Source organism: Anguilla anguilla, chromosome 1 (genome assembly GCF_013347855.1).
Source record: "Anguilla anguilla isolate fAngAng1 chromosome 1, fAngAng1.pri, whole genome shotgun sequence".
Lineage (NCBI taxonomy): Eukaryota > Metazoa > Chordata > Actinopteri > Anguilliformes > Anguillidae > Anguilla > Anguilla anguilla.
Window position 1 is genome coordinate 47,521,066 of NC_049201.1, and position 15,977 is coordinate 47,537,042.

Genomic DNA, 15,977 nt, shown 5'->3' on the forward strand with positions numbered 1-15,977 from the left:
ATCAATACATTTAGCAATTTGACACATTCAAAGGAGTGCTATTTTTTCCATTTATACAGTATGTCGTATTTGGGATCAAGCACCCAATATTTCTCATCGGTTTATTGAGTTGTGCATGTTGCCATTAAATTTCAGCAAAAATTACAGGATCACAGTCTGGAAGTTACACTGTTTCATATTATCCAAAAGACTACACCGTACCTTAACATATTAAGCTAATTAAAAAATGTTGGTGTGAACAAATATTCGTGGATAAAACTGAGCTCCAGAATACTGTTATAATCAATTTGGGATATATGCATTTGCACTAATTCAAATTATTTCTAAACTCTATTGTAGTATAGAGTTTAAAGTCTTTTTTCTAATACAGTATTTCATCCATCATCCATACTTGTTCCTACTTCAAACTACAGAACAAACATCATGGCTACTTGAATCATGCATCTAGTTTGAAACGTAGACACATACTGACATCTAGTGGCAACATTTTTTTTAGATTGCAACTGATATTTGATTATACTGCACATATGCCACATAGTTAATAGTATTATAAATATCACAAAAATAAACATCCATTAATTTTTAGTGAAAAGAGTCTTGGTAGGCAAGGTGTAATAGCAAAATCTTCATTTAATCAGATACTTGAAAATATGAATTTCCAAGTTTTAGTGCATGCAGATTTGGTGCATTCAAATTATCTGCAAGATCAATGTCCCATGAACAGACAAAACTATCCAAGATGTGTTCAAATGCGTGCTGCCATTTGAGTCAGTTAAGTGAAATTTGCAGTGGTTGCATTACTTCTTTAGGAGCAACTTACCCAACATCATCCATTATGCACCCCGACCATCTGTCATCACACTTGCATTCCCCTGAGAAAAGCAGACACAGCATTGCATGATAGCAGGCCTGTCACACACCTTCCGGGACTTCTGCTTTTACATGTCTGTGAATAGGTAGGGCCACAGGAGGACTAAAGGGAGGCACGCACCATTGAGGATTCGTTTCTTGTCGGAAAAAATGCCGATGTTTTGTCCCAACGACTGTGCGAGCGTTATAGCCATCTCGTCTGTTTTTCCATACTGAAAGGGAAAGAAAGGTAGAACAACTAAATATATGTCAGTCAAGAGGACATGGCTGACATTACATTTAGTTGTAATCCTGAGTAATTCTCCCAAAAGCTGAAAGCAACAGACTAAAACATCACTAAGCTCAACTTAAAGCTTGGCACATACATATCACCAAGGTCAGATGTATTTACTTTGGTATTTGAGACACCTTGCTGCAGTAACTACTGTATGTCAATAGGTAGATCATTTATTTAAACTCAGGCTCCACTAGAACAGTGTTGTATTTCAGACAATTAGTTAAATATGATTTTAACATGTGTGCATGTGTGTATGTGTGTCACATGTGAGTGGTTTTATTAAAAATAAGAACAACCTCAACAAGGATCTGGTAAAGGTGTTTGTAGGAACCTTATAGAACCTTATAGTTTTTGTACCACTGTATCCTTGCCATTCAGAAGAGTGTCTGACTCCAGTGGGCGACTGATATTGAATAGTGCACTGATTTTGAATGTGATCTGGACAAGCAGATGTGATAAAAAAATCTATTTTTATATTGTAGTTGCACGATGATGCTTCCGTTTTAAACATCAAGAGGAAAAATGTCAGTAAGCCACAGAGGCCTGGAGGAAAAGAGATAAGACTTGTCTCCCAGTGTGCAGCCATGAAAGAGCAGGCATGTACCTCATTGACTCCTCCACCTTTAGTCAGTGAACAGACTCCTCCAAGATAAGAAGCTCCTCCCCTACTACTGTGGAAACGGCTCCCTCTGGTGGACATAAAAAAGAGGACTTAATGTTATTTCAGTTGTAGTGACTGAGACAGTTTTTTTGCAGAATGAAGTTTAAAGTTCATTTTGGATACAGGTTTGGATAGTATAAGGGCATTCAGGGGTTTCTGGTCAACTACAAAGCAGCTTGTAGAGCAACATTATGTTTCCAGAGGCTGTACTTAATGAACAAAGGAATTGAATCATTTTATTCACAATTATAAATATAATATACATGTTTATATTGTGCCAGTACTTCTGTCCTTTAGGGCAGCTGAAGATCAATCTGGAAATAAACACATATACAATCTCTGGGGGCATAACATGGTTTTGAGCTGTGTGAAGTACATTTTCTTCCTTTAGGCCACAAAAACTTGAATCCCTCTATACTAGCCATTGTAAAGCCTTTTAAAGCATTGTAAAGGTCTTCAGAAACATTCGTAAATATCTCAGATATCCTTAGTCACACGCATTAACTAAAACTGAAATAATATTTTTTTTACAAAACAGAAAATGAACAGCCCCTTTAAACTGAACTTATTTTCAAATGTTCAAAACAGGCCAAATGAAAGTAGGATAAAAGAAGTACTCCCACACATTTTCATCTCACTGCCCCAATGACAGTTGTATCGGTCCAAGAACCCCTGCTTTAACAAAATGGCATATGTGTTAAAATCTTTTTCCAACAGCCAATCGCCTACAGGCTGCAGTAAGGCCACCATTTATCAGCATGGGCATGTCTAAACACGTCTGAATCAAGTTATTTTATGTCATGGATCTATATAAGCGTTTATACATTAAATAATGAAATACAAACATTTAATATTCACAATTTTTCATATATTACCCACACCCATGTGTAATGCAGAGAAGATGATTGTATTTGAAAGCCTAAAACATTTTGGAATTATGCAGCATAAACAATACACTATTATAAGAGAAAAATATTCCTTCACAGATTCCTGGTGGGCAGGGACCAAGCTTTGAAACCCCTGGTGTTAAGAGCACATAAAGTGGAAGGAGTTCCTTAATTCTTTTCTCAGGCAGTATACCACTATGTGTGCCACTCACGAGAATAGGTGCACTGAGTCGCACTTCTCCTTGATGAAGTCCCGTCTGTACTTCATGAATTCCCGCAAGGTCACCATGGGGTCTTCGTTTATATTGAACCTGTTGTCAGCTGCCCAAGTCTCCATAGCTACCAGGACAATCCTGGTGTTCAGTTGTTCTTTGAAAATCTAACAAGGGTCCAAAAACGTTTCAGTCAACAGCACCGCATTAACCTCTTTATTGCTGACAATAAGAGAACTGGCTCTTTATTGTAAGAAACAAAACAAACACACACACACACACACACACACACACACACAAATATATAAATAGACCTGCGTCTGAGAGGAAAAGGGCAAAAAGAGACGCCAACCGATTTAGCTGAGAAAACGGAAACTGATTTAAATGGAAACTGTCTTATGTGTCAGAGCGTACTGCATTTCCAACATCACTAGGCCTCCCGACGAGGGGAAAAATGCTGAAGATTACAGTGAAGATCAATGCCTCCTTCTGTTTCCATAAGGCATTGGTTTTCACGTGTTCACATTAATCTCAAGGGCACTCAGTGAGCAGCCATGTTTAGCTTGTCCGGGCTTATCCAATTTCACCAGAGCAGCAGAGCTGGGAATGTGGGTGGTCATCGTCCTGAATGGCCCACAGCTGAACCCACGCATTGAGAAGCCCCCTGATCGTCATCCCACCATTTTACACTGATAAAGCCCTCAGCCCCTAACTCTGCCCTTGGAGCTACTGTAATTGGTCTGTAAGGTCTCAAAAAGCAACCCTGAATCCAGTGAAAATGCTGATTAAAAAATTAACACATGCCATTTTTTTTCTATCACTTAACTCTAACATCAGTTCAGCAGTCACCAATCATTTTTTTTAAATGTTCACTTAAGTAAAAACTATTTAAGCTTATCATTGAAGTTATAAACAAGCTGATAAGTAAATGGAATGAATATTTACTCAAATCTTTCCCTTCTAAGCTATTATGCAATACATATAGCTTACAACACATACAGATACAAAACACAGATACAAAATAAATACACAATTTAAATTCAATGTTTGCGATTAAGTCCAGCAAATTGCACATGAAAAATACAGCAAATTTTCAGACTTACGATATCGGCCATGTTCACAACAGACTTTGCATAATTATTTGTCTGACCGACAGAGAGACGGTGTTTCTTATACTGTTGGGAAAACAAACAAACAAGCACCGAAAGATCAATCAGAAAACCTTTACCCATTGAAGGAGTCATATATGCACTTATTCAGACATTAAAACTTTGGCCATTAACCAGCTTTGGTTTCAATAACATTTAACACTGTGTGGAAGCATAACCATTTCCACCGGCAATGAATCTTACCATCAGGTGGTCATTGATAACCATAAGTTCAATATACTTGGTTTCATCTTCAACACTGTGTGGAATTCTGGACACCTACAGTAAAAAGACAACAGAAAATGCTGCTGATAAAATCATATTATCTTAAAATGTACGCAACCAAACTTAATAGATCATGATGTCTAGTATACTATCTTTGATGATAGGAAACAATGCTAGAATTTTTTACAATAATTACAAGAGCATTTTAGAATATTTATCAGAGGTTCAAAAGTTCTTATTTTCTGTGAACAGGAAAAAAACTAAATTGACTAGTCCTGTTTGTTAACTTACAATTCCGGTGCAGTGGACCAGGGCTCATATAATGAATGCTAATTAGCTCTCTCACCTCAGCTCATAAAAGAAAACGGCATTCATTTTACACGTTCCCTTAGAAACGGGCCCTTGACTACACAGTGGCCTACCTCATGTTCCTAACAAGTATGCTTTCAGAATTGAATTCAGTCACAATGTGAACCAAGCAAACGGCAAATCTGAAAAGCAGTTGCCCCTGAAATATTTCATGGGAAAGCTACATAAAAATATATTTAATGCAACAAGGAAAAAAGACTGAAATGCAAACAATCTCAGATGACCTGAGATTTTTTTAAAACACTTAGATAATGTGACTTTCTCACCTGCAGACCAGCAAAGTGAGGTTACTTACCTGTCTCTTTCTCCTCCTATGGGCCCCCATGGTGTCAGGGATGGGTGGAGCATCTGTTTCTGGAGCATCAGCTTAAAACACAGCAGCAACACAGAGCACTGATCACAAATGTACCCCATCACTGAATGTTCCTATCATCTATAATTTATCATGGAGCTTCCTTATGAGTAATGTAATTTCTAGAGCAGGAATGGCCAACCCTGGTTCTGGAAAATTAGAGGGTATGCTGGTCCTCCTTTCATTGTGAAATCAGAAACCAATTTAGACCCATGTGGATTAAGTTAAATGTCTAATAAACTGTTTTATTTGATCAATTGAGCACTGAGTAATGACAAAAATCGGCAGACTCTGTGGCTTGCCAGGACCAGGGTTGAGGACCCCACTTCTGAACGTTCCTTCAGCGTTTCATAATAGTAGCAAAGACAGTTGCTATTCTTCCCTTCTGCTCTGCTGTTGCTTACATAACTGAATCCAGACATAATTAATCAATGTCCAACAGGTTAAATGTTAAGGAAATAGTAAACCAAAATACTACCAAGCTGTCTAAAACACAGAACTGAGGGAAACATTCTCCAAACAATGACTTCAATTGTGAGCAATTCTCACATCAACACAACATCTCTCCAAATCCTTAATTCACAGTGTGAATTCCATTTCAGTCAGCATGACCTTCAACCTGCAAGTCATGAAGAGTGTTGTGCTAACCTGATACACACACTCATTTTGTGACATGCAACATTTGGAGAGAAACTGTCAAGGCAAGACATTATTTACATATTATACCTACTGGACAAATTCTTAATACACTTGATGTTCATCTGCTCAGTCTCCTCCCACCAAAACTACAGAAAATCACATGTGACAATAACCTGGATTGGTCAATATTTTCCTTAAATTTCTCTCAAGATTAAATGCGTAAAAGTGATAAAAGTGACAGATTTTTATTTCCCAGTTTAGTCATTTCATAAGTCGCCACAATTTATTTAAGTCAAACTTAAGGACAGGTGTTGATGTCCAGAATGTTTTGCCACGGTTACCATACCGGGAGGAATGTAGTCAGCGGCAGCCTCCATGCCCCTGGACTTGTATATCATATGGACGGAAACATCTCCCTACAGGAACAGAAATAAACCCAGTGACATTTGGCAGGAAAATGCAAAAAAGGAAATAAGAAGCAATAAATTAGTGAATGGTTCTTATCACTGGCAGCATTCACATGCACACCAATGTCTCTAATCGATTTTTCAGCTTAATGATGGCCTGCTTTACTGGCATTAACAATGATTTGGCCCTCATGCTGATAGACAACAGCAGCAGACTCAAAAGGCAAATGCAAATGCAAATTCCACACCTAGAATGAACTAAAGACATTCTGTTAGCTTTCTTGTGCATGGAATAATAATGCAAAGACACGCAGCGGGCCAAGAAACAGCTGGGCGGCCAATGGATTGTCCAATTACATTTGTTCATCTAAACCGAGGCTATTTATAAAATGTCTGTAATTCCTACACAGATCACCTGATATGGATGTGAATACCCTCAAATTAAAATGATGAATATGAGGTTCAGACTGTCAGCTTTATTTCAAAATGAGTGTGCTGGAGTGCAGAGCCAAAACAGCAACAAAACAAGTGTCACTGTCCCAATACTTCAGCATTTAACTGCATGTCAATAACATAACATTATTTTCTAACTCTGTGTGTTTCAATGTCTGCAACAATAATTATGTTTTCTTTTTCGTATTCGGACCAAGGCCTTTACAACAGTTAGCTCGTTAGAAATCCTCCATAATAATTATCAATAAATTCACAACATTTATAAGCACGTTCAAAATGAAACCTTTTCAAAAGAAATTTTGCTGTTGTTGGCTGTTTTCTGCGGAGACAGCAGCTGTTTTGTCTGACTACGACATAACTACACTATGCGGAAAGAAAATAATTAGCCTATAATTATAATGTCGCACAAAGTCCAATGGGAGCCGTGGCTGTGCTGGTGACGTCAGCTTTGGCTATGCAGCCCAAGCTCACGGAGAACGCGCTTCAGGAAGCTGTTTTCCACAGGAAATAGCAGCCAAGCACACAGAAGGTGCGATCTAAACAAAATTGGAAATGGCTGCTATTTAGCAAACGTACACGCAGCGCATCAAATATACTAATCGAAGGTATGTAATTACATCTAACGGTGTAATGAGTTTTGGTGGATTCTTTTTTTGTCTTGAATCTGAATTTAAAGTGTGAGCAACAGGTTGCAATTCTGATTTTTAGCCAACGAGCTAGCTGGAAAGCTAACTCGATTCCTCCATAATCGTTTAAATGATGGCTTCTGGACATTATTAATGTCATTAAGTTTAGACATACTTAAGATGGGGTTGCTACATATTTATATTTATGTAAGAAATTTAGCATTATTTTTGAGTGCCAGTGTGTTTGACCCTTCCTAGCTTGTAGTAACGTTATTTTAGGCTGCGAGGGACAATCACAGCGGAACCATAATTACTGGTTTCTGACCGTGTCAAAAATAATAAAAATATTAAAATTAAAGACAGATAATCACTGTTTTAAACGTATTTGTTTGATGATTAAGAACATTCTGACACATTACTTTTCCAATAGTGTGAGATAGCTGCTAATGCTTATTGTCTATTGTTCTATTGTTTGTTGTTTACTGACCTCACTGCCAACTGCTTCAGTTCTGTACTTGGTTGATTAAGCAAACTGTGATTGGCTGCTGGTGGAATTTGTGGCTTCCGAATAATGATGTCAGGACTTCAGCGTTATCAGAACATGCGTAAAGTTCTGCCATTTGTGTATTGCAAAATAAAAATTTTAAAAGTCCTTACACAACAGGAATTCCTAGCTACAAATTGTTTATACAGCGTATTAAGCGCACCATTTTTTTTATATTCTGCCCAATTTTCGAATGTCAAAATCGCATGATTCCAGGGCACTCCTGTTAATATCCCACCCAGCCTCCAAGAAACCTGCAGTTATGCAGTGACGCTCTGATTGCATTCACTACTGAGCTATGAGATTGTGATACCTTACGTACTGAAATCCTCCCTACCAAGATAGTGCTATAGACTGTATATTGACCTGTAGGACTGCTTGAAACAGATGGCACTGACAGGTTCAGGATGAATTTAGGCCAGAAGGGCACTAGAGTTGTAATAATGTCCATGTAAAATCTTACATGGTATTGGCTAATTGTGACTTTATCTTTGACTGTGGCCATGTCTGTGTCTTCACTTCTCGATATCCTCTCAATATGCTACGTTTCCTTCGTTAGGACCACGCAGTGTCACAGGCAGCTAAAATGTCCTGCCGCGATGTACACGCCACCTCGGTGTTCGCCTTCATCATCGCACTGGTGTCCACGGGCGGGCTCCTCGTGGCGACCCTGATCCCGCAGTGGCGTGTCACCAGGCTGGTCACCTTCAACCGGAACGCGCGGAACGTCACCGTCTACGACGGGCTCTGGGCCAAGTGCGTCCGCCAGGAGGGCAGCACCGGCTGCTACTTCTACGACACGGAGTGGTACGCACGGGTGGACCAGCTGGACCTGCGCGTGCTCCAGTTCGCCCTCCCGTTCTCCATCTTCTTCTCCACGCTGGCGCTGCTCCTGAGCATGTGCGGCATGTGTAAGACGGCCTGCTGCGCGGCCACCCCCGAGGTGGACAGCAAGAGACGGTGCCTGGTGAACAGCGCGGGCTGCCACCTGGTGGCTGGGATGTTCCTCTTCCTGGCCGGGGCCATCGCCATGGCGCCCTCCGTCTGGTTCCTCTTCTACACCAAGGAGATGAACAGGAAGTACGACAGAATCTTCTCGGACGACTTTGCGGCGTACATGGCCATCGGCTGCTCGGGGGGGCTGGTGCTGGCAGCGCTGCTGCTGTTCATGTGGTACTGCATGTGCAAGCGGCTGCCCTCCCCCTTCTGGCTCCCGTTCCCCGCCATGTCCCAGAGCTACTCCACGCAGCCGCTCACCTCCAACGGCTACCCCTCGCCCGTCTACGCCCCCGCGCAGACCTACGTCCCGCAGGCGTACCCGCCCTCGGTGCTGGACGCGCAGGCCTACGCCCAGTCGCAGTATCCTGAGTCGCAGTACCCCCAGTCACAGTACCCCCAGTCGCAGTACGGCCAGTCGCAGTACGGCCAGTCGCAGTACGCCCAGTCGCAGTACCCCCAGTCACAGTACGGCCAGTCGCAGTACGCAGCGAGTGCCGCGCCCCAAGGCTCCGCCCCCGACGGGTACGGTTCGGAGGCGGGCACGTCGCAGGCGTACGGCGCCCACAGCTACGCCCCCTCGCAAGGCTACGGGTCCGGCTACGGCGGGCCCCGCTACTCCACGCGGTCCCGGCTGTCCGCCATCGAGATCGACATTCCCGTCGTCACGCACGAGCTCTGAGAGAGAGATGGTCGCCACCGAGGGGCCCACACGTTTGCGGGGGGACCGTGGCGTGCCGTCGGAGGGCGACGGGCACGGGACTCGTCAGACGGGAACAAAAGCACTGAATCAGCCGGATCAGTCCTAGCACTACGGAGACACTGAACAAATAAGACATTGTCATTTGCAAATGTCTGTAAGAACACAGATGCACTCAGCTGACATCACTTTAAAAGTGCATCATACACCAAGCAGAAAAAGAGATGGATAGAATGAAACTCTCGTTTTCGAGGAAGAAAACTCATGCCACATTGCAAATTAGCCCGTATTCTTTTTATGAAAACAATGTTTTTGTCATTTCCATTTGCACTTTCTTTCAGCCCCTTAATTACGATGTGATTTCAGCTTTGCGACGTTTATGTGCTGATTAACATAAACTGATTTTTGAAGTAGCGCCTCAGAAAAGCTGCTTGCTTGTGAAACGGTCAAGACATCTTGAAGAATGAGTGGAGGTCAAAGTTCCTTAAAAATAAAAATGGCCACCACTGATTTTTCAAGATTTCTCATTTGTGCCTTGGTATAAATTTTGTCCCGAGTTGTGAATCAGTTCGCGTCTGCTGTGCCTTTTAACAAGTAATTCACAATTTAATGCTATATTATGTTGCGTTCATATAATGCTTTTACGTTAGACAGCTTTTGACTGTGTCAGTAACACTTAGAATAGGCTATATATTGACATTCTAAAATGTGAATGTGTGAAATTAGTTTTTAACACTACAGAACCAGAAAAGAGCCATATCCTTTTCTCTTTCAGTCTTAATCTAAAACCTTAAAAATGAATGTGCAGCTAATTATTGTCCTACTGTAGAATGACGCATTTTCATGTACTGAAGTATTCACATTCATGAGAAGTGGACCTTTTCAAAACTACGTCTCGGTATAACGTTGCTCTTCATAGATGGCCACCTGTGTCATCTTGTCTGTTAAGGAAGTCTTATTGTTTTCACCTGTGGAAAAGCGCCCTTTGATATGCAGCTACACACTAGGACTTAAAGCTGCATACTCTGCACCTCAGTCTTACTCTCTCTTTTCTATGTTGTATTTATAGATTTAAATGGTCAAAGCACTATTATCGTAGCTGTGTAGCATCCCAGTGCGTGTTCTGTTACATTTTGGGTAGAATTTCCAGAGAGCTTATGTGATTTTACCAGTCTTAAAACTCTCAGATTCTTTATTTTATCTACAAAATAATTCCAGTATTAGGCTACTTTGTATATAAAGAAAGTGAATTTTTTTTTTTAGGAACGGCAGACCTGGTGATTTCTGAGTTCTTAAGAAGAGAACAGCAATTGGGATGTTTTGCGCAGTAGTCACTCTTGGGGACACAGTCATTTCTATTGAGTCATCACTAACCCCAAAGATGCACAGTAGCCATTTTGCACTGCGCTAGATCAGTAATAAAATAAATTAACACTTGTAAAAAAACGTGATACTTTTAGTCACAAACACAACACCTTGCAGAAAAACACTACACTTTGCTTTTTTGTAATTTTTTTTTTGTGGATAACCTTCGTATTTGTCAAACTCTGTGCACGGTCTCTTTTGAATTTGCACATGAAGTAGGCAGAGGTTATTACAATGTCCAATTTGTCCATACAGAAAATATCTGTAGAATTGTATTTTCTAATAAATGAGTTGTTTCACTTGATGTTATGAATTGCTGAGTTTTCTTTTCACACAGGTCAAAGGATGACTTCTTTTACTTGTTCAAATATGATTACTTATATTGGCATGGGACACTGAAAATAATTGTCCATAGTGATTGTCCAACAGCCTATAGTGTAAAGAATGGACAGTCCATGTCATGCTAAAGGTGAAAAATTAATATTAGTACTTCCGAATGCTTAAAACTGTAGTTAAAAAAAAAAATAATAATAATAATAATTTCCTGTTTGAGCCTTTTCTGAACCAGAGACCGCCACCCAGGCTCAAAGGCCTCCGAGGGACCCCCATCATAAGTTAAAAAGGGGTTGTCCCGAATCTGTATATAGCCACTGTACAGCGTTTCAAGTCTGGCCAGGGACCCCCTACAGTACCTTCACAGACCCCTTGTTGAAAACCTAGGGTTCAGATTTCATCTTTGGAATTGGGTCACATTTCTGATTTTCTAGAACCATGATATATTAGGCCACTGTATTTGCATTCACGTCATGTAGTGTCATAACATAGTTAATCAATCCGCTATAATTTAAGATTTTTAATTACATCTTTTGTGTATTACACGTATTTAAATATTCATACCTCATATTAAAAATAGCCTGAATTCACATGGATTTACATCATGAGGACTGGATGCTCATCCGTTGAAATGTGTCCAATCAATTAACCAATGTGCACTCCGCACTGTGCCCAGGCTTGCCTGATAACACGCACGCATCTCCAGATGCCATTCATTATTCAGTTACTGTGCCAAGAATGGCACTACACCTTGTGCGCCAACGTGCCCTCTGACCCAGAAAGGGCTGCCTTTCACATCACAGTGAGGACGCGGTGTCAAAGAGTGTCAGACCGTCAGAATTAGGCGGGTGGCAGTGTCTAAGCGTAAGTAGAGACCGCCAAATAGCATGCACCACAAGAGACACCTTTACCTCTACACCATAAAATCATCGGATATTTGGTCTCCACGCAATGATTCACATGGCAACAAAGGACCAATTTGATTTTCTATTGGTGGATGCTGTGAAAATGTGCAGTTCTTTTGGCAGCTGCTTTTAGGGAGTGGATGCTCTAAGGGGGAATTCAGTTCAGCTATCAGATGCTATAGTCATACACAGCTAGCCAAAACAAAGGAGAGAGCAAGCAGTTTTCAGAGGGGCCACAATTGATTTCAGCTAGTGAGATAAATGATTGAATGCAAGTAGAAACTGCAATCAACCATTTCATCTGGTAGTGCATTATATAAATACATCACCTTGGTATCTTACATTATCTGTTTTTTGAGCAAACGTGGTTGGAGTAACAACGGAGACGCTTCTCTCCACTGACTCAAGTAGCAGGATATTGGCACAGGCACCCACTTTACAGGATCAGCCAGCCAACAGAACAGCACCTTCATGGGGTATCTACCATGGCAGCTGCACGTCCATACAGCATCCACCAATAGGAAGTCCTGCTGAGCTCCCCCATTGAAGGCACAGAAGTAGCAACAGAGTTTTTGGTTACGGCTTAATTTAGTCTTTGAAGCTACAGCCATGGATGGTGTTCACAGAGCTAAAAAGGCCCATCAAAATTTGTTCCAGCATTCTAGCTCCTCATTACATTTTCTTCACATTAAATAGGGTTTCATAATAAGGAACTGCTTAGTTTATCACAATCCCAACCACCAACACTTGTGGTAGTTTCAAAGTGTATTTTAATTGCAGTAAAATCAACATGTATTTTATAATCTGAATAATCAAACGGTCTTCAGCTTATAGGTTATGCTTGACATGAACCCCCAGTTCTACAGATTCTGAATGAACTTAGGAACTGTCCATTAGCGGTGATGACCATGCAAGAAAACTAGATCTAGATATTTGAAGTACACTAGACTCTTCTTCCTGTGTTAAATTTACTTTACTTTGGTTTTTCATATCCAAATCTCAGTCACAAGTCATCAGTGGTGCAAAAAAATTCACATGACTTTGTAAGTAACAAATATGCAACAAAGTCTTTGGAAGCAGATTTATTCCACTGAAACAGTTTTTGTTTTGAAATGAATGTGGCCTTCAACTCGACCTATTTCCTATGCGTATAATATATGCCTTATTCATGTGTCTTAAAATGGCTGTTTGGTTTAACAACTGAATCAGCTGTCGTCTCTATCAGAACCCGCCATTTCTGTTAACTGTGGCTTAGGCCTGGGGGCAGACGTAAATGTTCGGTTATCGTGCGTATGTGGGCCTGACGAGAGCTTACCATTGTGCTGGCCAAGCACCAAGCCGGGATGAGCTGTCAATCGCCCTCCAGTCAAAAAGAAGCTACTAGAAAATGTGGCCCCCGAGGCCCCGGCAGCCAGGAAACATGTTCCCCCTGATCCTCCCCACCCTAAGCAGTACCGGCTGAGGGGCGTGGGATGGGGGGGGGGGGGGGGTGCCAACAAGGGGAGGATTAGGAGAGCCACGCAGATGGCCCAGGGTGACAGGTGCCCGTGTGCCCCGGGAGATGGTATCACAGACGCAGCGTGGGCTCGTGAATGTAAAGCGGGGGGCGGTGCTGCAGCTGACTGACAGAACGAATCGACACCCCACAGCCTCCCCAGCTAGCACAAAACCTACAAATGCACAGTATCACTGCGGTGTGTAACAACATGTTTACACTTTCTATTTCCTTTTTTACCGTCCCAAACCTCAACTTTTGAGCTAAATAGGTCCTGATCACACAGCTTCTCTCCAACGAAATTGTTTTAAAGATGTTTTTGCAACCCAACAAAATCACGTCTGAAAAACACTGATTCTGGCTGCGTAAAGATTAAGCCAGTTCTGTTTGCCCATGGTATTGGTGATGTGCAGTAGCTCTAGTGGGGGGGGAGGAAAGCCAGACAGCAGGACGTGCCTGGACGTCCATGAAGGGGATGGATTCAGACGGCTGGCAGAGTGTGTCATGTGATCAAGCATATGGTGTTCTCCGCACAGGCAAGTCAGCAGCTCCAACTGTGCTGGAAAGCAGCCATCTTTCCTCCAGGCGCCGTGTGTATGTGTGTGTGTGTGTAGGTGTGTGTGTGTGTGTGTGCATGTGTGTGTGCGTATTAGTGTATGCCTAAATGTGTGTGAATGTCTGAGCATGTTCATTTGTATTTTTTACACGTAAATGTGAGTGTATGTGTGTCTGAGTGAGTGTGTGCGTAGGTGTGTGTGTGCATGTGTGAGTGTGTGTATGTAGGTGTGTATGCATGTGTGTGTGCCTATGCATGTCTGAGCATGTTCGTTTGTATTTTTTTACACGTAAATGTGAGTTTATGTGTGTCTGAGTGAGTGTGTGTGTAGGTGTGTGTGTGCATGTGTGAGTGTGTGTATGTAGGTGTGTATGCATGTGTGTGTGTGTGCCTATGCATGTCTGAGCATGTTCGTTTGTATTTTAACAAGTAAATGTAAGTGTATGTGTGTGTCTGTGTATTTGTGTGTGTGTGTATGCGTGTATTAGTGTGTGCCTATGCGTGTGAGTGCATGTGTGAGCATGTTCATTTGTATTTTCTTACAAGTAAATGTGAGTGTATGTGTGTCTGTGAATTTGTGTGTGTGTGTGTAAGTGAGTTTGAGGGTGGGGGGACAGCAGGAGTTGTCCACATATCTTTAAGACAGAGTTGGTTGGGGGATGACTATATGGAGCCAGCCTTTCTGAGTATCCTGCCCTGTGGGAACTGGCCTGATTCAACAGCCTCAGTGCTTTGGAGTTGTAAAGACTGCGCTTCTCAGATCTCTGTCTATTGGCCTTTGGTCCATTAATAATGCTGTGTGTGCACTGGCCCAGATTCAGACGTGCATCTAAACATGGCCAGGGCATCTTTTATGTTTGCTTCATGTCAATGTATTCATAGTTTTCAGGTGATGTCACTTTACTGTGTTTACCGCCTTGTGATGTCTTAAAGTGAGACATTGTTACATGCCATCTAGCCCACTGACACGCTGTTGTTTGGGGTCGAGCCTAGCTGCTCTAGGCATAAGGATGCCAGATGTGGAGGTGTGTACTCTAAAAGCGACCTGGGGGAAAACTATGAGTACCCTGGGCCAGGACTCTTTCAGCTTGCTTCGTGACATGAAACACAACAAGGCCAAAAGCAGGCAGACATGGTATAGCCATGCTAACTGTGATGTTGTAGAGGCATCATAAAACTATCTTTTATGTGACCATCAGGATAGCGTCCCACCCTTAACACAATATACAGTAGTTAAGAAAGGCCTTTTCTTTTGCATTATTTTCTTTCTAATATTGCATTATTATGTAAAAAATGATAAATCTGTGTTAAAAGTATTTAACTTCAATAATAATTCATAATGAATAATTATAATTCCAAAATCATGTTGTGATGATAAAAACCTATTTTCTGGAATTATCATTATTAAATTATCATTATTAAATATCTGTTTTTGTGATAGTGTTAGTAGAAGTAGTGAATCTTAGCTTTGCTGTAGGCTAAGCAAAACACAGATATGTTGAACACAGGGCTGAAAGCTGTGTGTATTCTCATACCTTGTAGCTAATGGCCTGACATGATACGCTTGATTTCCTCAAACAAGTAAAATGAACCCATTATGATTTATCTTCCCTCCAATGCCGAATAGGCGGAACTACATAGCTGCCAACTTAAATATAATGAACTAGAATTCAGGTATGGCATCATAAATCAATGTGGAAATAAGCTCCCTCAGAGACAAAATGGCGTTGACTAGCAGAGATATAATTTTATGCAGTGTCCATGCTTCCTCAGTTTCCAAGCTAGTTTCCACATGGACAACTGGGAATAGTGTGGAACCACAAATCATAAGCAAACTGAAATGTAGAAATATTCTGTGTCCTGCTACATTAACAGCTAGTGGCTCGTATGGGCAGAGTGAAGAGCACCTGCTCTCTTGATGCTTCTGGAATAGTCAGAAATCAAAGGTCATGGGTGC

At 41.4% G+C, this 15,977-nt stretch overlaps 2 protein-coding genes across 7 annotated transcripts in view; one reads left to right on the top strand and one right to left on the bottom strand.

The window, feature by feature from the left end:
- adam22 (ADAM metallopeptidase domain 22) overlaps nt 1–15,977 on the bottom strand; it is a 77,652-nt gene that overhangs the window by 24,002 nt on the left and 37,673 nt on the right. For all 6 annotated transcript variants that reach the window (XM_035402575.1, XM_035402287.1, XM_035402205.1 and 3 more), the window contains exons 7-14: nt 5,987–6,056; nt 4,945–5,015; nt 4,260–4,334; nt 4,011–4,082; nt 2,908–3,074; nt 1,752–1,836; nt 992–1,082; nt 821–872 (exon numbers count right to left, since the gene is read on the bottom strand). In XM_035402575.1, coding sequence (XP_035258466.1) covers nt 821–872; nt 992–1,082; nt 1,752–1,836; nt 2,908–3,074; nt 4,011–4,082; nt 4,260–4,334; nt 4,945–5,015; nt 5,987–6,056 — 683 coding nt within the window. The remainder of the gene's footprint in view (nt 1–820; nt 873–991; nt 1,083–1,751; nt 1,837–2,907; nt 3,075–4,010; nt 4,083–4,259; nt 4,335–4,944; nt 5,016–5,986; nt 6,057–15,977) is intronic.
- On the top strand, nt 6,971–11,035 carry cldn12 (claudin 12). The gene is made up of 2 exons (XM_035402621.1): nt 6,971–7,105; nt 8,230–11,035. The coding sequence occupies exon 2, from the start codon at nt 8,257–8,259 to the stop codon at nt 9,346–9,348; it is 1,092 nt and encodes a 363-aa protein (XP_035258512.1). The 5' UTR covers nt 6,971–7,105; nt 8,230–8,256; the 3' UTR covers nt 9,349–11,035.